Here is a 20,966-nt window from a genome sequence, read left to right as displayed (position 1 = left end):
TCACATAGTGCATTTTCTTTGCGTGATAGAGCATTAACCAGCCTTTGTGGATGGCAGGGCAAACTGTCTATAGAGACAATGATTTCTAGAAGCAGTCCTGCAGTGATCATAGAGTCAGACCTGTTTTTATTGCAGTGCCACCTGAGGGCCTGAAGATCACGGACATCCAATATTGACTTTCGGTCTGGTCCTTTGTGCACCGATTTCTGCAGATTTTTTAAATTATTTAATGATAATAATATGAACTGTGGATGATGGGATATTCAGACTTTCCACATTTTTAGACACAGTTGTTCACTGACTGGTTTCTCCTTCAGCAGCACAGTGGCACAACTAGTTGAGCTGCTGCCTCTCAGAGAGCAAGTTACCCTGGTTCAAATCCCAGTCCAGGGCATATGTGAGTTTTCTCCGGGTACTCTGGTTTCCTCCCACTGACCAAAAACATGCATGTTAGGCTGATTGGTAACTCTAAATTGTCCCTAGGTGTTAATAAGAGAGTGAATGGCTGTTTGTCTCTATGTGTCCCTGTGATGGACTGGAGACCTGTCCAGGGCCTGCCTCTCACACAGTGATAGCTGGACATGGGCACCAGTGACCCCCCACGACTCATAAAAGGAAGAAGCGGGTAAAAGATAATGGATGGATGGATGGTTTTTCCTTCTTACAGATTTAACTTCTCAAAAATGTTCTTGATACCAGTCCAGTCCTCTTACAGACGTGTTGCCATTTAATCTAATTTGTAACTAAATGTTCCTCCAGCTGTTTCTTATTCGTACCACTTGCCTTTACAGACGTTTGTAGCCCCAGTCCCCAAGCTTTGTTGCCATCAAACTCAAAATTACCTTAATTTTTTTTTTACCCAACATGGTACAATTTCTTAATTTAAATATAGCATGTGGGTATGAACGATTTTCAACTCTTTGCATTCCATTTTTTAATTTCCACTTTTGAAAATGTCTAAACTTTATTGGAACTGAGTTGTAAAAAAACATGGTGTTGTATAAAAAACAGTATCCAAACTAAACCTTGCATGTGATGTTGTAGTCGTGCTCGTTGTTGTTTGTGGGTTCTTCTTGGCGATCTGTGCCTCAGCTGGTATAAACTTCAAGTGTGTGTGTGTGTGTGTGTGGGTCTGTGTCCCGTCTCCTCGTCCAGGTGAGGGAGATGCTGAAGATGCGTGACTCCAACGGAGCGAGGATGTTAACACTGATCACAGAGCAGTTCATGGCCGACCCTCGGCTGGCGCTGTGGAGACAGCAGGGCACCACCATGACCGACAAGTACAGACAGCTCTGGGATGAGCTGGGTGAGGAAAGGGAGGAAAAGGGGGGGAGACATCACACACACTCCTATAAAAAGTACGCACACAGACACACACTGGCTTTGACAGATTTAGCAAGGTGGGTGATCGAATCTAGATGCTGACACAAAAGTAAACATGTTTTTTTATTTCCCCTGTTTGCTGTTTTTTTTTGCCTCTGTGTCCAAGAAAGCCCACGGTCTCCGACTCACGTCCTCGTCGCTGACAGCTCAGAGTTTCAGTCTCTGTTAGGTTTGGCAGCTCTGCAACATCTTTGTGAATTAAAAATCCGTTTAATGCAGCACGCCGTGCCTCACCTCCGCGGTGTTGTCAAACACTTCTCGTTATATTTTTAGTTGATGTGACAGAGAGCTGCTAACCACGTACTTGTTCGGTTTGATTCAGAGCACAGCTCCTCTGACAGACTCACTGTGCAGAACACAAAACCAACAAGCCCATCACCAGGACGGCAGTCGCATCGTCTCCGCTCTTTGTTCTTGTTTTTTTCCTACTGCTCTTGATGATGATGATGCTGTTTGTTTTTGATTTATTCATCATTTCTTAACTTTGCTCTTGTTCTGCACTTTGTGAGGACAGCGGCGTGATCTCATCTGTTTCAATCCCACGTATTTTTAGAAGACGGTCTCTTTGAAGTCCACACTTCAAACCTTTCTTGCCAAGTCCTTATCGCTCTGCCTGATGTGTGAACGCTCCCCATCGCTGCCGCTCCCCATCTTTTGTCTTACTCTTCTTTAAGTTCTCCTCTAGATACAAAGCTGCATCTCCTTGTGCAAATCATCTCTGCTTCCATTTTCCTTACCACCCCCCACCCCCCCGTGCTCCTCTCCATGTTCGGCATTCGTTACACTCCATCTCTGTCCTTGTTTGCGTCCTTTCTAACCAAAATCCGTTTGACTGTGTGCACGTGCGCAACACAGTCACCCACTCGCTTGTGGAGTGTACACATCTCCTGCACTCTTGAGAGTAAAATCCCTGAATGCATTCAGATCCCCAGAGACGCAGCCACTTTTCATATTCTGTTTGTTCCAATTTACTCAAATGATGCGTGCGCAGGCAGCGTTGCCTCTGGATGAATTAAGTTCTCTGTTTTCAGAAATTTGTATCGAAGAGAAAGATGGCGGCAGCATGGAGACGTTTCTCCAAGGGACGAGAAACGATGCAACGTTCCTTGAACAGTGCCTTGAGCTTTCAGTTTTACATATTTGCGTGGTTTTAAAGGCACACTTTCCTACATTGTTAGACTAATTGTTTACACCATTGCCACGGCAAAGTGGGGCCGGCTGCTCAAGTCTGTTTGTTGTGTATCCAGGTGCCCTGTGGATGTGCATCGTACTGAACCCTCACTGTAAGGCGGAGCAGAAGTCGTCGTGGCTGCGCCAGCTGCGCCGATGGAACAGCGTGGATGTCTGCCCCTGGGAGGATGGTAACCACGGCAACGAGCTGCCCAACCTCACCCACTCACTGCCCCAAGGCGCTCATGGCAACCAAGGTCAGAGATGGAGAAGTTTTGTGTGTCCATCAATAACGCGTTCATGTTGCAGTAAGTCAGTTGGGAAAGATGAGAGGCTTTACATCAGGAGAGTCTGTTAAAAGATCATTCCGATGCGTTAGTTTAGCTTTAATCCAAGCGATCAAGTTAGATAGTTTTTTTTTAAATGAGCAACCCGATATGCACTTGCAGGAAAGAGTGCCTCAGTTATTAAAGCACCCATGTAGATTTTCCTGTCAATCCGATTCAACTGACCCTAGAAATTTAAAAAAATGGCTATAAATCAATCTATTTTACAAATATTGAATAAAATCTGACGTGGTAGTAGTTGAGTATCGTCCCTAACAAACGCATTGAACACAATATATTTGCTTAAAACTTAGGCATCAACTGTTGAGTCAACCCCGCTTGTCTTTTAGCATGATTTTTCATGAATTGCTGGCTAAATTGTGATAAAACTGTCAAAGTATTATTGGCTGTTAATATACAACTGATGACCTTTTGGAGTCAGCTCATTTAAAAAATGGCTATACCTCAGTGAATTTGACAGAATCTGAGCTAAAATTTTGTGTGGTAGTAACTGAGAGTTATTTATCACAACACATTCTAAATATGACTTCTTGTGATGCTGCGTGCTCATCACAGTTTGTCTAAAGTTTGATAAAAACAGCTTTGGCAGCGGGTGATATGTATTCTTTCAAGGAATGCATGACCTTGAATTTTTATTTTGTTCTTAAAAAAACAATATAGTTTATTTGTTTTCATGAGAAACCTTGTATCAGTTTATATGAAACAGTGTGAAACACTAATTTTCCTGTAGTGTAGAAGTCATTTCAGGTGACGGACATGTTTTCTAGTAATTATCGTTAATTGCAATTGTAAAAATAAAAAGTCTTTTGTTTGATTTTGGTGCTTTTAAAAGAAAAACCTGCTGGATAAACATATTATTTTAAGCCACATTTGTTTTTCAGAACATTATTAAAAATGATGAAACATTAAGCCTCCTCCTCCTCCCTCTGCAGAGATGCGCCCTCACAGGACTGTGTTCACGCGAGCCATCGAGGCCTGCGACCTGCACTGGCAGGACCGACACCTTCAGCACATTATCGCCAGCGACCTCTATGCCAACTACTGTTACCACGACAACCTGGAGGGCTCCCTTTTTGACTCACGTGGATGGCCTTTATGGCATGGTGAGTCTGTGCGTATGTCGATGTCTTATGGGTGTTTTTTACTCAGAAGCTGGAGTGTGAACAATCAAAACCTGTTGAAGAACATGTACCGTATTTTTCGGCCTATAAGTAACGTTATTTTGCATAATTTGCATGCCCTGAAACTTATACGCCGAAGTGACACATTTATGTATTTTTTTCCCATATTTATAAACTAATTTTTGGCTGAGATATAACCGTTTTCATTATATCCTGATGCATGCTCAATAACCCAGGTAGAAAAATCTAAAAAAAAGTTAAGTCTGATCCTCTGGACGGGTTCAAAAAACAAAAAAATTGTAGAAGAGTTTCGTCTTTCATCCGAAAGACTTGTAGAAACGTCCTCAGACTGAAGAAGTCTTTCGAACGAAAGACAAAACGTTTCTACAATTTTTTGTTTTTTGAACCCGTCCAGAGAATCAGACTTAACTTTTTTAGACTGTTTTCATTCATTCTGACTGAAAAAAAAATAACACTATCATTTTCAGCCGCTAGATGGCACTCGAGTAGTATGGCATGCCATTGTGACATGTAATAGGTAAAAGTGACTATTAATGATACAATCAGCTTACCATAGCCTGCTACTTTCGTCCGGCTTGCCTGGAGCAATCGTCAAATCAGCTTCATTTTGCTGACATACAGTATTTGGACTGATGCAACTTATAGGGCGGTGCGACGTGTACGGCGGAAAATACGTCTTATATATTCGGGGTTAAATTGATATTTTTTTTCCACAGAACATGTCCCAACGGCTTGTGCTCGTGTAGATGCGCTGCGCTCACATGGTTACCCCCGAGAAGCCCTGCGACTGGCCATTGCTGTGGTGAACACATTACGGCGGCAGCAGCAGAGGCAGCTGGAGCACTTTCGACGGCACAAAAAAGGTGGGTCACGTCAATGAATGTCCAGAAAGTCAAGGTTGTGTTAAAATCTGCTCAAAGGTAATTTTGGAGTCAAACTGATTCAAGATGGCCGCCACAGCTAACTGAACTTGGAAAACGCAAAATTGGCTATAACGCTCATCAGTTTTAGAGATTCCAGTGTAAAAATTCATCATATCTTGTGACATAAATTATTATTTTTAAAGAGACCATAAAAAAAAAATGTAGACTAGGACATGAATTAATAAATTTTGTTGCTTAATTAATAGTTTCTTATATGAACATGGAGGGAGACATCAGTAAGGTTATTTATGTTTATTTTTCAGCACTGCATTATCAGTTTGCATATAATTTACAATATTCACTGAATATTTTCTGTGCATAAAACTGACATAACCGACATTTGGTGCAGCTGTGGCTGAGTGGTTAGAGCAGCCGTCCTCCATAGCAAGAGATGGGGGTTCGATTCCACCAGCAGTCACATGCTGAAGTGTCCCTGGGCAAGACACTGAACCCCTCACTGCCCCTGATGTGTGTCCCATCGGGGAATAAATGAGATCTAAAGCACTGATTACAGATTTAGATTAACTTCGTAGAGATGCAGTACAGTGCTATCTAAAAAAGTTAAATCTGGTCCTCTGGACATTCAAAAAAAAACAAAGCAAATCAACAAAAAAATGTAGAAACGTTTCGTCTCTCATCCGAGAGACTTCCTCAGTCTGAGGAGCTGTATTCAGCTCAGTCTCTTAAATAGCACCGTCTCAGAGTGGATCAACAGTACAGTGCTATATGTGTGTGTGTGGAGGTAAATGAGGACACAGATTGTAATGTAAGGCACTTTGAGTATCTTGATTAGATAGAAAGGCGTTATAAAAATACTGTCTATTTACTATTTACATACCAGTTACTCCAAAGAAATGTGTCAATAATTGTCTTAATGTGCTTCGGCTTGTCTTAGAGTTACTCCACAAAGGTCATACCTCCATAACCAACATGGAGGGCTGGGTGGGACACCCTCTGGATCCTATCGGTACCTTGTTCAGCACTCTGACGGAGTCGGGACGAGCAGGCGAGGAAGGCTCCAACATCTGCTTAGACCTCTCAGGTACTGATAGATGTACTCCAACTGAATTCAAGCATCTGACATGCTGCAAACTTAACTATAGGCAACAAGTCTTTCTTTTTGACTTCCAAGTGAAATGTCTGACAGACTGGAAGAGGTGTGTGATGTATTATGACATGTAGGGATGATATAACTACCACAAACAAAGCAATACTGAGCATTGCATTAAACAAGATGAAGAAGATCTATCATTATGGGAGTATAGTGTAAACAGGCATTTGTGCATTTTAACTTTGTGTGCCAAACACAAGATTATAGATTGTATAGTTTTTAGTCTTTTCTTTGCTGACTATAGTAAAGAAAAGTTTAGCGAATGCAAATGAAGAAAGAATAGTTTCACTGTTGCTTTATCTTTTGGCTCTTATCTTGTCTTTGTTTCCTTCCTGCAGTTTTCCAGTTGTCCTCTCCTACAAGTTTTACTTGTTCTGTGCATCATCTTCTCTTTCCCTGATGTTTTCAAATGTATCGAGGCTAGCCCCTCAGATTTGTCTTGACTCAATGCTCCGTCCTCTCTGAACTCCACAGACTGCTCCAGTGTCGTGAGCAGAGCCGACCTGCAGCGGATGCCCGTGCAGCGATTGCTGGGAGACGGTGAGTCGTACGCTGCGCTGGCAGTGGAGACGGCTCTGATCGGCTTAGGCCAGCAGCGGGTGATGCCCGATGGGCTGTACGCTCAGGAAAAGGTGTGTCGGAACGAAGAGCAGCTACTGGCCAAGCTACAGGAAATGGAATTGGACGACTCCCTGGTGAAAATCTTCCGTAAACAGGCAGTCTTTCTGCTGGAAGGTGAGGAAGAGAGCAAAATGTTTTTTTTTTTGTTTACCTTCAAGTCCTTTTTATACAACCCAGACTTTGAAAAAGATGGAATGTAGTATAAAATGCAAATAACAAATATATAAAAGGTAATGACTTTCAATTCTCATAAACTCATATTTTACTCACAATAAACTTAAATTTTCCTAAAAAATGGTACAATGTTTTTGTTTTAGCATTTCGTGTGTTCATGTTCCATTGTAGACCAAATTTGGGCTGAGATGAGCAAATCATAACTTTTTTTTCATTAAAAAAAAAAACCTCCCTGCCATTTTTAACTACGCTCCTGCACAGACGGAGCTTAGACATTCTTGCTATAACAGGAAAAACACCTTTGACTCCGTCTCACTATTTATTATCTTTTCACTTTGTGGTGCAAATAAGAGGCAGAGCCGTTCTGGGCCGGTCCTAAACAAGCTCTTTGCGCAGCAACACCGGGGGTATTGTGTCAGCGAATACACACACACAGAATGTGTTTATGCAGAGGAGAGGAGGACGGTAGTAGTGGTGGTGGTGATGGTGATACATACTGGAAGAGCCAAACTCCAAGCCCTGTCCCCACCCAAACCCCAGCCCTGCCTCATCCCAGGCGCGACCACCCACCTCTGGCATTTTTACTAACAGAGCACTCAGCTCTGAGGCCTCCGTGGGCCCCAGGAGGCTGCAGCCGCGCCACTCTGTGATGTGGTCTGCGGTTTAGAGGCCCGTTGGGGTTTAAAATAACCCACCAGAGATGAGGGGGAGTGCAGGAAGAGGCGGAGGAAGAGAGGAGGGCAAGAGGCCAAGTCTGCACACACGACCATATGTTTTCGACGTCACAGTTTGGTTTTAATGCCACGTGGCTTCGCCTCTTCCGGGCTGAAGAGGAAAGACCGGATAGTCACTCAAACAGAAAATCATGACTCAACAACATAGAAATGTGCGATTCATTCTGTTTATATATGAGGAGAGGAAGATCCTCTAATTACTCAGGTAAAATTGTGTTTTTTTTGCTTGTTTTGTCGATCAAGTATCTATTTTTTTTACTTTTTATTTTTTTAAACAGCTGGTCCGTACTCTGGCCTCGGAGAGATTGTCCACAGAGAGAGTGTCCCAATGCACACCTTCGCCCGCTATCTCTTCACCTCTCTGCTACCTCACGACGCTGAACTGGCGTACAAAATTGCACTGAGAGCCATGTGGTTATATATATATATATATATATATATATATATATATATATATATATATAGTTCTACTTTTGTTGTAGTTTTTATTGTATTCATGTCAAAAACTTGTAAATGAAAACTAATATCTTTTTAGTTCAGGAATTAGTAGCTGAGAATCGTTTGCCTACTATGTTTCAATGTGAAAAACATATGGGTTTATGAGGTTAGGTTACATTTTCACAGCCTCTTAGTCGTAAATGGGGCTGCATTCAAATGAATCGTGCTTCACAGTTTTAGGTTGTCATAGACGAAACATAACAAAAAAACACTTGTGTGGGTTTTTTTTTAATGCGTTCTGCTTTGCCATGGGACGCCCTTGAGTTTGTGGATATGCACCTTGTCCATGTGAGCACTCCACATCCAGCTCCTGTGTGGGATCATCTGTGGACAGCGTGTACATGTGTGTTATCCAGCCCACGCTGTTGTGTTTTGATGCTGTGACTTGTGGGAGCTGCATGAGTGAATATTAATTACATTAATGAGAGCGTAATTAGCACAGCTGTAATGAGGAGGAATCCATGCACGTATACACATGGAGAGCCAACAGGGAGAAGGTTGCGTTGGGGCGGCGGGGGTAAGATATTTGTTGTGTTTTCTTGAAGCTGAGCTTCTCTGCGTGATAAATGATCAGTAGATGCATGGAGCAGATGAAGAACTGAAAGATAACATCCCTCCATCTGTAAAGAAGGCACCAGGATAATATGCTTACAAAAAAGAAACTAGGTGGTTGTTATCCCCGCGTGGTTTTAAGGTTGCTTTCTGACCTCCAAACCAGCATCTCCAACCTGTTATTCCAGTCAGCCACTCTCTTCCTATCCACTTCCTCTCACCTTTTTTTTTTGGTCTCCTCACCTCCTTCATCCTCACTCCTCTGGTGTGAAACTCGCGATTTAGAATAATACGGCCACTTACGGGTGCTCCTGGGAACCAGAGGTGTCTGCTCAGCACATAATGAATGAGTGTAATGTAGCGTAGTGTAATGTGATAGCTTATACCTCCTCCCTCCCATGGGACAGTTAAATATAGAGGAGGAGGTAAAGTAACCAGGAATATTTTAATGGACTCATTATAACACTATCATTGATAAAAAGAGATTTTTTTTTTTTTTTTAATCAGGTACATTCACACACACACATACACACGTATTTTTCTTTACTCTTGCTTTCTCGATTTGTCTTCCCCGTCACAGTTGCTCTAAGAGCAGGTTTCTTTTTAAACGGGTTGCCGTGTCTGCCTTGGTATGCAAATGTTCTAAAATACTGCATATGTATGTTTATGTGCCTTGGATGGGGTTAATTAGTGTGTGTGACGGCAACATATGTCGTGCGTTGGCTCGGTGCAAGTGGTCGGGGGGTGGGGGTGGGGGGGTGTATCTGCCTACTGGTTCACAGGCTGCCCAGAATTTGACTTCAGCCAGAGAAACAGAAGAAGAGTCTCTTTGCAGAGATGGTGCTTATGATGAATCTTTGGGGGCCAAAAACACAAACTCCAACAGCCTGTTACTACGTGGGATTTTCATTTGAAGAGCTCTTATCCACAACCTTCAATCCTATGAATACTTTGTAATAGGGATGCACAATATTGGATTTTTGGCCGATATCCAATATGCCGATATGTTAAAACTTATTTGGCTGATAACCGATACCAATATTTTTCCCCTAGACTTACTTACAGAGACTACATTGCTTTCTCTGCTGTGGAATTAAAATACATTATTCCGCACGGTCTTTGTCATTTTGGCCTGCTACCAAATGCAGATGCCAAAAAGGGGCTGAAAATGATGCAACACTTCAACTTGGATTATGTTTAAGGTCAAATTTATTCATGACGTTTACTCTCTCTAATACAATGACAATACTCGAACAGTGCAAATTTGTAAATTTTCTCAAATCTAAACTCAACGGCTCGCGTATTGTCGTAACATTGTGCTGGCGCTGCATGCATCCTTGTCAAACAAAAACAGCACCTTTTATATCGAATTATTTTGATAGAATGGCCGATGTCCGATATTTAACTTTATCATTAATATCGGCCGACACCATGCCGATAATATCGTGCATCCCAACTGAATAATCAATAAAGTTTCAATGTAGAAGCTATTTATCATACCAAAAGATGAGCAAGGTTAGTGTTTGTGACAGGTTGGTCTTTTTTTCTTGTTGTGTAATTTGACCTGCCAAATGATTACGCAATCAATCAATAAAGAGATAAACACCCCATTTTAAGTTACCGTACTTTTGCCTATTCCTCAATGAACATGGTACCACTGTACCCTGACATTCTGATTTATCTTTTTTATATTTATTAAAATGTCCTTCTGACTCTAAACACAACTAGAGAAATCACATTTTCTGCCACAACTAATAAAGCAGTGTGAAAGCTGCGAGCTGAGTGACTTTGCTGAAACTGAGAGGTTGCCACTAAAAGAAGAACACTAGCTAAAAGCTAAAAGCAGCAAAATGACTCAATGCCTTTTAAAGACTATATGTCTGAATAATTTATAAAGCCATAATTACATTTAAAGGCTTTAGAAACGCTTCTCACACTTGCAGTGTTCTATACTCTTAAACCTATGTCATTTTAATAACATACAGTACGTACAGGATGTAGCTACTACATTTTACTTGACAACTCTGCAGAACAGGAGCGACTCTCAGTTCTGGTCCAACTGTTCCGATCCGACTCTATTCGTTTCTGCAGACAAAGCCCACAATCAACGTTATTAACTCTTTAAACCTATTAATTTTAACAACATACTTGTATGTAGCTACTAAATTTTACTTGCGGCTCGTCACTGCTCGGAGGTCCTCATGGGCCGGCTAGGAGCTCTCGGGTTCACCTCTGAGTCTGGGGGTGCGGTTCTGGTCCAGTTTATTGCAGCTCCTGAGCACCAAATCACATTTTGGGGAAGTCCAGACCTTGGGTTGGCCGGCGCGGGACCGTAGGTGATTAATTGAGTCCAAGTCTGGATAAAAAAAGTCCCGATGGGCTATGGAAACAGCACTGGACCTTTGGCGGCACATGTCCCCTCTCGGAATTCCTTGTGAGCCGACTACCAGCTCTCAAGATTCACCAATGGGTCTGGAGGTCTGGTTCTGCTCCGGTTCTGCTCCCGCTTGGTGGGTTCCATTCCTTCTCTGCTTCTGCTGGGTGCCAAAGTTACTGTAATAAGCGCCAAACTATTTCCAATCAGATCAAAACTTTACCTCTGTTTTTTTTCAGTAGAAGAAATCGGGGCTTCTGGGTGGGGCCCTGTTGCCTTCTGGGAAATGTGGTCGTTATGAGCAGGAATACAGTGTAGGCTTACTGAGAGACAACTACAAAATGGTGGCACCTGTCTGAAGTATTTTAATTTTTGTTAACTTTTTACTGTACAGTACTGTATCCAGTGTCCCAATCACATGAGTAACATTAAAGTTGACAATCGTGTGTCTTGTACAATATATTTTTTGTTGTTGTGCAATATTATGTACTGTACATTCACAAACCGTGATAGAGTAAGTCCCTGAAAGTCGAACCACAAAGTAGCGAGGGACTACTACTAAAATGTAAAATGTTATTTGAAGGATTACAGACCTTAGAGAGAAGAAACAGCAAGCTGCCTCACCGGTTTGACTCGATGCCTCTTGAAGATTTCATCCTGAAGGAGTCTGTGTATACAGTGGAGCTCTTCCACCGGATGTGTCGTTCAGCTGATAGATGTGTGCTTGACGAACTGTGAAAGCGAAGGGTGTTTACAGTCGATGAGGAGAGAGGAACATGAGGTAAAGAGGTCAGTAGTCATGGTGATGCAGACCAGAAACCCAAAGAGTCACAGGATTAAGGTATATATAAAAAAAGGCAACTTTTTGGGTTGTGTTTTCTCATCGTCTCATTATTGTGTGAATGTTTATGAAGCAGTCACACTATTGTGATCCATTTTTCTTCTGTACATTTTTCACCATCTTTCTCATTCCACAATTTTTGTGCTATTTCAACAAGTCATATATCAAAACATTCAGTTCATTCAGAACAATCCTGCTTTGACTTTTGGTACTGGTGCAACTTTAGCTTTTTGAAATATTTAGACTTTTCTGCTACTTTTTTCATAGAAAAGGAATTGAGCTCATTTTACATCCTTCAAATCTTTAGATCTGTGTGCAATCTTACTGCTCCTTTCACATTTTGTCCTAGTTCAGCTTCTTTCAGCTTTCTTTAAATTTTCAACTTTTTTCAGCTACTTTCAGCTGTTTTTTTCAGCTGTTTTGTGCTCCTTTCAGATTCTTTCTGCTAACGATAACATTTTTGTGCTTCGTCTAACTTATTTCTGCTAATTTCAACTTATGTTACTTTCAGCTTATTTCTGCAAGTTTCAGCTTTTTCTGCTATTTTAGCTGTTTTTCTGCTAATTTCAGCTTTTTCAACAAATTCAACAATTTTTTTTTGCACTCATTTAAACTTTTTTCTGCCTAATGCAGCAAAAATGTGCTCTCTCCACTCCCTTCTGGCAATTTAAACTTATTTCTGCCATTTTAGCTACTTTTCAGTTGTTTTTTTGCTAATTTAAGCTTTTTTTCAGATAATTTCCACTTTTTTGTGATCATTTCTGCTTCTTTCAGCCTAACTGGGCAAACATTTTCTTTCTGATTTCTTCTGCTAATTTAAGCTTGTTCTACCTGTTCAGCTACCTTTTAAACAGCAAATTCTAGCTAATTTTGGCTGTTTTCAGATAAATCCAAGTTTTTGTGGTAATTTCTGCTACTTTCAGCCTAATTAACTTCTTTCTGATAATTTCTGCTTGTTATACTCCTTTAAGCTTAATTATGCTAGTTTCAGATTTTACTACTTTGTTCTACTATTTAGCTGTTTTTATGCTAATTTTAGCTTTTTCAGCTAATTCCACTTTTTTGTGCTCATTTCGGCCCTTCCTGCTTCCTTCTGGTAGTTAAAGCTTCTTTCTGCTTTTCAGCTACTTTTCAGCCATTTTTCGCTAGTTTCAGCTTAAAAAAAAAAAATCTAATTTCCTAGTTTTTGTGCTAATTTCATTTTTTTTTTTTTTTTTTTTTTAACCTATTTCACCAAATATGTGTTCTGCCTACTTTCTTCTGCTAATTTAGTCTTGCTCGTCCATTTCAGCTACATTTCAGCATGTTTTTTTTACTTAGTTTCAGCTGTTTCTCAGCAAGTTGTTTTGCAATAAGCATTCACACTGCATTGTCGCAGGACATGCAATTTCTCTACTTCTGTGTTGCTAATTGTACACTTTTAGTTCTCCCCATGTGTGCATTTGAATAAACAATCTGAATCTTATGAATTGCCCATTCACTTCATGGGCCAACTTTCTGCAAGGCCTTGCAGATGTCTCGTAGTGTTAAGTCCCCTTCAATGTGCAAGAAAACACGCCTCCTCACTAATTCACAGGTATTTTTAGCATCATTGATAATACTTTCTAAACAACAAAACTCGACAGAAATGTGACTTTGAGTTGGCGTTTAGCACCCTTGTCAAAAGGTTAAGAATATGAATCGTTGCACACAAGAGTATTTACAAGTGTGGCAGAGGTTATACTGAGAATGATGAACATGTGAGTAAACTGTGCTTTAATAGAATGCTTCACTGCAGCCCATAAGGATTTTTTTCATCCTATTGTTGTTTCTTGTTGAACAATACCATGTATTTTTTCTCCTAAATATTTAAAAGGTTTTTTTTTTTTTTCTTTTCTAATGGGCCTGTTCTCTCTCAAGCTCCCATCCAATAGAGGCCTCAGACTCTGGTGAAAACCAAACAAAGACAGGAATGTTGATGAGGCCTCCATCTTTACCCAAGGCCCCCTTTTTAACCAGAGGAATCTTCCAGAAGGCCCCAGTGTGGTGGAAGCTTTTAGCATCTCTTCAGTTGTACGTAGAATGAACCCTGCTGTTGCATCTCAGTGCCGATGTTCACACTCGCTCGTGTCTCAGCTGTGGGCTTTTTTTTTCTTTTCATTTTTTCATCACCTATCTTTGGGAGTTGAGCCCTGCTTGCCCACTCGTGGTCCAAAGCGAGTGAAGACGGGTCTGTTTTTGTACATGCCTTCACTCACGTGGCAACAGTAACACATGCACTTTGCTCTGAAATTGAAACTGGCATTTAGCATCACATTGCCTTTACCGAGCAGCTTTGATGTGTTCTCAAAAGGGCAGGTGTGTGTGTGCGTGCATGTGCGTGTGTGTGTTCCGGCTCTTTTCATTGATGTGTGTTGGTATTTGTTTGATGTGTGTCCAGTCTTACAGGGCTGGAAGGTGAATTCCTTAATTTCCCCGTGGACTCAATTAGCTTTGTGATTGGCTGAGAGAAGGCCAGGTTGTGCTGTCTTCTGAAGGAAAGAAGACCTTTGAAACTGAGGTGGGAGCTGTGGGGTGTGTGTGTGTGTGTGTGGGGGGGGGGGGGTGAAGGAGAATAGGAGATGAGCCAGCCACAGTGGTAATCGTGTCATGCTCCTGACGCTTGTGAAGACTCGGCCCTGTCTGGATTATTATAATGAGAGACAGAAACTTGTGAAGCTCCTCCATCCTCCAGCAGGTGTTGCACAACTCTGACTTCATTATGACCAATTAGAGTGAAGAAAATACTAATTATACCTTAGTTTCTTGGTGATTAAACAGTAGGTTGAAAGTAAATTGCAGGGCTAGGGTAACTAAAATCCCCCGGTGAAGACTGTAGTCATTTTCATTTTGAAGTCCCTTTCAGACCACCATAATGAAGACCTTTTTCTGTCTACACAGTCTTTCTGTCTGTCTGCTTATTATGCTAAGAAGAAAGGGACGATTTTAGTTTGATGCTGAGAATTTGGGAAACTTTTGTCATAATTTTTCTTCACATAACTGTTAAAGTGCAGCTTTTTTGCAAGAACTACAAAACTGTATACAGTAGTCCCTCGTTTATCGTGGGGGAGCCGTACCTTGAAGACACGCGGTAAGTGAAAAACCGCAAAGTACGAATAGTAATAGGTTTTTTTTACACACGTCTCTCTCTCTCTCTCTCTCTCTCTCTATATATATATATATATATATATATATATATATATATATATATATATTCTGAACAATGTTTTTAAACACACTAAAAGAGCAAGAATGTCATGATTTCAACTCCCTTCCTCCTCTGCTATTTGCCACCTGCAAGCACTCTTGGCCACTCCCACTTCTCTGCTCTACACGGTGAACAGCTGATCAGCTGCAGCAGGAAATTTATCCTGCTGTATGGGCTACGTAAAGGTGCAGCAGGTGCTAAATAATTTAAAATAAATTAAAAAAATAAATAAATAAAAATTCCATGCCGATTATGCGGCTCATCCATCAATCAGCCAATCGTGTGTCATGTCCAATCTTATTTTGAAAAACCGCGATAGAACGAGTCCGCGATAAACAAACCGCAAAGTAGCGAGGGATTACTGTATGTAATATATTTTTTAATTTAAGGCCTGGCTTGCCTGAAAGAAATGCATTTCGCTCACCTTATGTCATGTTAGTGTTTTAGACATCTAATGCTGAGAAATTATGGCGTTTACAGCCATTTTGGTCAATCCTTGAATATCTGATGCAATAAATGTCATAATCAGTTAGCATTTAGAGTATGTGTTGACTGACTGCTCCTACCACACCAACATTTATCAATATCGGTAAAATTCACACAGGTATAATCATTGTTCTGTAGGCTCACGGTGATTATTTGTGGCCTCCACCTTGAACTAATGTTAATCAGTGGTAGACATATACCTAAGACTTGATTTCTGAGAGTTTCGATGAAATCTGTCCAGTGATTTAAGAGAGACTTTGCTAAGAAACAGGTTTGACTCCAACATCTAATGCCAAGGTTTTAAACAACAATATTTTGGGCTCAAAGCATGCGTTGGTTGGGATGATGCTCAACTACAGTCACTCCAAATTTGAGCTCAACATCTGTAAGACTGGCTGAGTTATAGCTCTTTTTGTGTTCTCTAATGTCAGTTGGCTGTGACAGCCATGTTGAAGTAGGCTGAGTTCAAAGGTTAATCAGTTGTTCATGTCAACCCTAATATATTTTGTCAACTTGCAGACAAACAAACACGTGGGCACATTTTGCAGTGGGTAATGATAAAATGGACTGCATTAAATTTTCTTGTGCATGTTTTCCATTAGGTTGCCCGTGTTGGAGTCCACAGCTTCATCAGGTGATCTCTCAAGACCACACCACATTGTGTCTGTAGTTCCCAACCGCTACCCTCGCTGGTTCACCCTGAGCCATATAGAGTCTCAGCAGTGCGAGCTGGCCTCCACCATGCTCACTGCTGCCAAAGGTGCACATTTCTTTTGCACGTATATACAAAGAAGTGCAGTAGTAATCTCTGATCTGATCCAGCCTAACTGTGTCGTGTGTTTGTTTCTATTCTAGGTGACAGTCGCAGGCTGGAGACGGTTCTGGAGTCCATCCAGAAAAACATCCACTCCTCGTCTCACATCTTCAAACTGGCGCAGGATGCGTTCAAGATTGCAACTCTCATGGACAGCCTGCCGGACATTACACTCCTCAAAGTCTCGCTGGAGCTCGGACTACAGGTGTGCAGACACATCACGGCTGCTGGACAAGTCTTTATCTGTACATTTCTCTTTTCTGATGGTTTCATTGCACAAGTTTAAAAATGAAAACCGTCCTCATCTTGTTTGAAAAAGGCTCTCCTTGCACACCAGCAGACTTGAGAATATGCGCCACAGCAATGTGCACATATGCTGGCAATGTGCTTTAGCTGCAAACATAAACTGGAGTGTTGATAGCGCAGCTGCAATGGATATATGATAAGGACTGATGAGACTAAGTAGTAAATTGGGTGTGAGTGTTTGTGTCATCTTCAAAACAAATCCACCTTCAGGCCTTAGAGTGTATTTACCGGTTGTATGCAAAATATAGAATACATACAACATAAAGTTTAAAAAGTGATTCTGCTGATGATGCTGTACAAACAATCAAAAACAATCGTCAAGTGATCTTTAGCTTGAATAAAGACTTCTATAAAAATGAAAGTTTTGACAGTTTGTTGGTCTGGATTGTTCAGGTGTGGGAACACAATGCCAAGGAGGGAACTTGAATCGTTCATTTTGAACTTCCAGTATGCCCAAGCAATAAAGAGTGAAACAAGAGTGCATAGATGACATGCAGCTTAAAACAAGTAACAAGTAAATTAAAATACAATAATCACTGGCCCAACCCTGAACCTACTACAGAGTGCTGCGATAATTCAGACCTTAACCTGATTCTAACCATTTGAATGGGTGAAAACAGAGCTGTTCATCAATGATAACTCACAAATCTCAAAGAACCAAAGCAACATAAATTAGAGAAATCACATTTCCTGCGAAAATGCAGTGTAAATGCTTATTGCTGAAGAACTTTGCTGAAAAACAGCTGAAATTAACAAAAAAAAATACATGCTGAAACGTAGCTGAAATGGAAGAACAAGCCTACGTTAGCAGAAGAAAGCAGGAAGAACATGACTGCCCAATTAGGCTGAAAGAAGCAGAAGTGAGCACAAAAAAGTGGAAAGAATCTGAAAAAAAGCTGAAATTTGCACACGCACTAAAAACAACTGAAAAGTAGCTAAAAAAAATCAGAAAGAAACTTAAATTATTAAATGAAGTGGAGAGCACATTTTTGCTGAATTATTTACTGAATTGGGTTTAAATAAGCATAAATTAGCATAAAAATTAGGAAATTTGATTAAAAAAAAGCTGAAATTTGAAAAAAATAGCTGAAAGTAGCTGAAAAGGCATAAAGAAGCTTAAAATACCAGAAGGAAGCAAAAAGAGCTGAAATTAACCCAAAAAATGTGGATTTATCTGAAAATGATTAAATTAGCATAAAAACAGCTAAATAGTAGCTGAAATAGCAGAAAAACCTGAAAGGAGCTGACATAACTTGAAAGGAGCATAACGAGCTTAAAAAGTTAATTAGGCTGAAAGTAGCAGAAATTACCACAAAAAATTTTTTTTCTGAAAACAGCTGAAATTAGCTAAAAATACTAAAAAAAAAAAAAAAAAAAAAAAGAGTAGCTGAAAAGGTAGAAGAAGCTTAAATTAGCAGAAGAAAGCAAAAAGAACATGACTGCCCAATTAGGCTGAAAGAAGCAGAAGTGAGCACAAAAAGTGGAAAGAATCTGAAAAAAAGCTGAAATTTGCACACCCAGAAAAAGAACAACTGAAAAGTAGCTAAAAAATCAGAAAGAAGCTTAAATTATTAAAAGGAAGTGGAGAGCACATTTTTGCTGAATTAGGCTAAAAATTTGAAATGTTTGCAAAAAATGTGGAACTAGCCAAAATAGCTAAAATTAGTTCAAAAGGCTAAATAGTAGCTGAAATAGCAGAAAAGGCTGAAACTTGCATGAATAAGCTGAAAGGAGCACAATAAGCTGAAATTAGCTGAAAGAAGTTAGAAGAAACACAAAAATGTTGTAGTTAGTAGAATACATCAAAAAGTAGCACAAAAAAGCTGGAAAAAAACCCCAGCTAAAAATAGCTGAAAATAGTTTTAATTTGCACAAGGAAGCTGAAAGAAGCTTAACCAGAACAAAATGTGAAAGGAGCAGTAAAAGGTTGTAAACAGAGCTAAAAGGATGTAAAATGAGCTCAATTCATTTTCTATAAGGAAAAAAGTGGCAGAAAAGGCTAAATATTTCAAAAAGCTAAACCCTTCTCCTGAAAGAGCTGAATGTTTTGTTATACGATTTGTTGAAATGGCACAGAAATTATGGAACAAGAAAGATGCCGAAAAACGTACGGAAGAAAAATGGATCTCAATAGTGTGAATGCTTCATAAAAAAATCGCACAACAAGAAACACTGATATGAGAGAGGAGACCAATAAGAAAGATAGAAATAAAATAGTTTTAAAACTTTGCTGTTTGCATTAATACAATATCATATGCTTTATTGATATGTGCTTTTGATGATGGTCTCTTTCTCGTTGGTCTATTGTTTTTGGCTTCTTCAGGTGATGAGAATAACCCTGTCCACATTAAACTGGAGGAGGAGAGAGATGGTGCGCTGGTTAGTCACATGTGCCACTGAAGTTGGTAAGTCCTTTACCAAGATGCATGCGTTTGTTTGTCTGATTTCCCTTTAACGTTTTGTTCATACTACCCAATATGTGTTCTCCAGGTGTCTACGCACTGGACAGCATCATGCAGAGCTGGTTCACCCTCTTCACCCCTACAGAAGCCACCAGCATCGTGGCTACTACAGTCATGTCCAACAGCACTATCGTCCGCCTCCACCTTGACTGCCACCAGCAGGAGAACCTGGCTTCATCTGCACGCACACTCGCCCTGCAGTGTGCCATGAAGGACCCACAGAACTGCGCCCTCTCTGCTCTGACACTCTGTGAAAAGGACCACATTGCCTTCGAGACAGCCTACCAGATTGTACTGGACGCTGCAGCAACAGGAATGAGCTACACACAACTGTTCACCATTGCACGCTACATGGAACACCGTGGCTACCCGATGAGAGCGTACAAACTAGCGACGTTAGCCATGGCTCATCTGAACCTCAGTTACAACCAGGACACGCACCCAGCCATTAATGACGTACTGTGGGCCTGTGCACTCAGCCACACGCTGGGCAAGAACGAGCTGGCTGCTGTCATTCCCCTGGTGGTGAAAAGCGTGAAGTGTGCCACCGTGCTCTCGGACATTTTGCGGCGATGCACGCTGACCACGCCGGGCATGGTGTCGGCGCTGCACAGCCGCAGGAACTCTGGGAAGTTGATGTCGCTGGACAAGGCGCCGCTCAGGCAGCTTCTGGACGCAACCATCGGGGCCTACATTAACACCACGCACTCGCGGCTTACGCACATTAGCCCTCGCCACTACAGCGAGTTCATCGAGTTCCTGGGAAAGGCCCGGGAGACTTTTATGATGGCTCACGACGGACACATTCAGTTCACCCAGTTCATAGACAACCTGAAACAGATCTATAAGGGCAAAAAGAAGCTGATGATGCTTGTGAGGGAGAGGTTTGGCTGAGGTGAGGCTGGGGGTCGTCAAACCCTCCTCTTCCAAGCTAGTACTTTTCTATTAACTTGAGTCTGCCTTTTGAACTTCTTTTGAACTAACAGACACGTAAGAAGGAAGTGACTTGTAACATGAAGCAAAAAGAGAAAGCAAAAGATGACAAAAAAAGTCAACAGAGCCACATGCGGTATTATTGTTCTTGCTGTTATTATTGTTATAAACATTATTACTATTATTATTATTATTATTATTATTAATATTATTACTACTCTGTGTACAGAAGTGTTTTTATTTTTCAGAAGAGAGGAAATTTGTCACATTGTGAATGTTGTGTGTATTTCTCTACATGTGTGCGAGATGAAAATGAAAAGTGAAACGGCTTTTAAAGATTTTTGTTTCTTTTTTCTATGATTTAAATCTTTTTTTTTTCTCCCCCCTATTTCTGTGTATGTTGAGTTCTATGATGTCGAGTGGCTGAAGCCTTTGTACAATAGCGCTCATGTAAAAACAAAACCAACAAAACAACAAAAAAATACAGAAGAAGAAAAACAATGGCAACGTCTCGGTATCCTCAAAGAGAAACTAAGGCTTTAAACCACACGGAGCACCTCCCTTTGTCTAGGCCCTCGCTGGTGGGCACTGGGCAGCACTGCACAGCCTAGCTCGGCTCGGCACAGCTTGGGTCAGCACTGACGGAAAGCCGCATTCAGCAATTTTTTTCATGCTCAGCAGCAGCACTTGAGCAGCCATTAGCTTTCTCTAGGTTCCAGGCATTAGCTTCCCTCCAAACAAACAATGCTCTTAGCTAACTCATGTTAGCCTTCCTCTGTAAAACAAACCAGTTCCATGACAGACGACAGTATGCAGTGATGACAAACAGGCAAATTTAAAACTTATTAACTCATTAGTTCTAACATTGG

General features: G+C 40.9%; 1 protein-coding gene across 1 annotated transcript in view; it reads left to right on the top strand.

The window, feature by feature from the left end:
* Positions 1-20,214, top strand: part of zswim6 (zinc finger, SWIM-type containing 6) — a 51,587-nt gene extending 31,373 nt beyond the window's left edge. The window contains exons 4-14 of the mRNA XM_037680988.1: positions 1,156-1,306; positions 2,631-2,810; positions 3,833-4,003; positions 4,759-4,905; positions 5,861-6,007; positions 6,551-6,811; positions 7,884-8,019; positions 16,185-16,342; positions 16,438-16,601; positions 19,026-19,107; positions 19,193-20,214. Coding sequence (XP_037536916.1) covers positions 1,156-1,306; positions 2,631-2,810; positions 3,833-4,003; positions 4,759-4,905; positions 5,861-6,007; positions 6,551-6,811; positions 7,884-8,019; positions 16,185-16,342; positions 16,438-16,601; positions 19,026-19,107; positions 19,193-20,058 — 2,463 coding nt within the window. The 3' untranslated portion in view covers positions 20,059-20,214. The remainder of the gene's footprint in view (positions 1-1,155; positions 1,307-2,630; positions 2,811-3,832; positions 4,004-4,758; positions 4,906-5,860; positions 6,008-6,550; positions 6,812-7,883; positions 8,020-16,184; positions 16,343-16,437; positions 16,602-19,025; positions 19,108-19,192) is intronic.
* Positions 20,215-20,966: the final 752 nt, after the last annotated feature.

This window comes from Nematolebias whitei, chromosome 8, assembly GCF_014905685.2.
Source record: "Nematolebias whitei isolate Nwh7 chromosome 8, NemWhi1, whole genome shotgun sequence".
Taxonomy (NCBI): Eukaryota; Metazoa; Chordata; class Actinopteri; order Cyprinodontiformes; family Rivulidae; genus Nematolebias; species Nematolebias whitei.
This window is presented reverse-complemented; position numbering and strand designations above follow the sequence as displayed.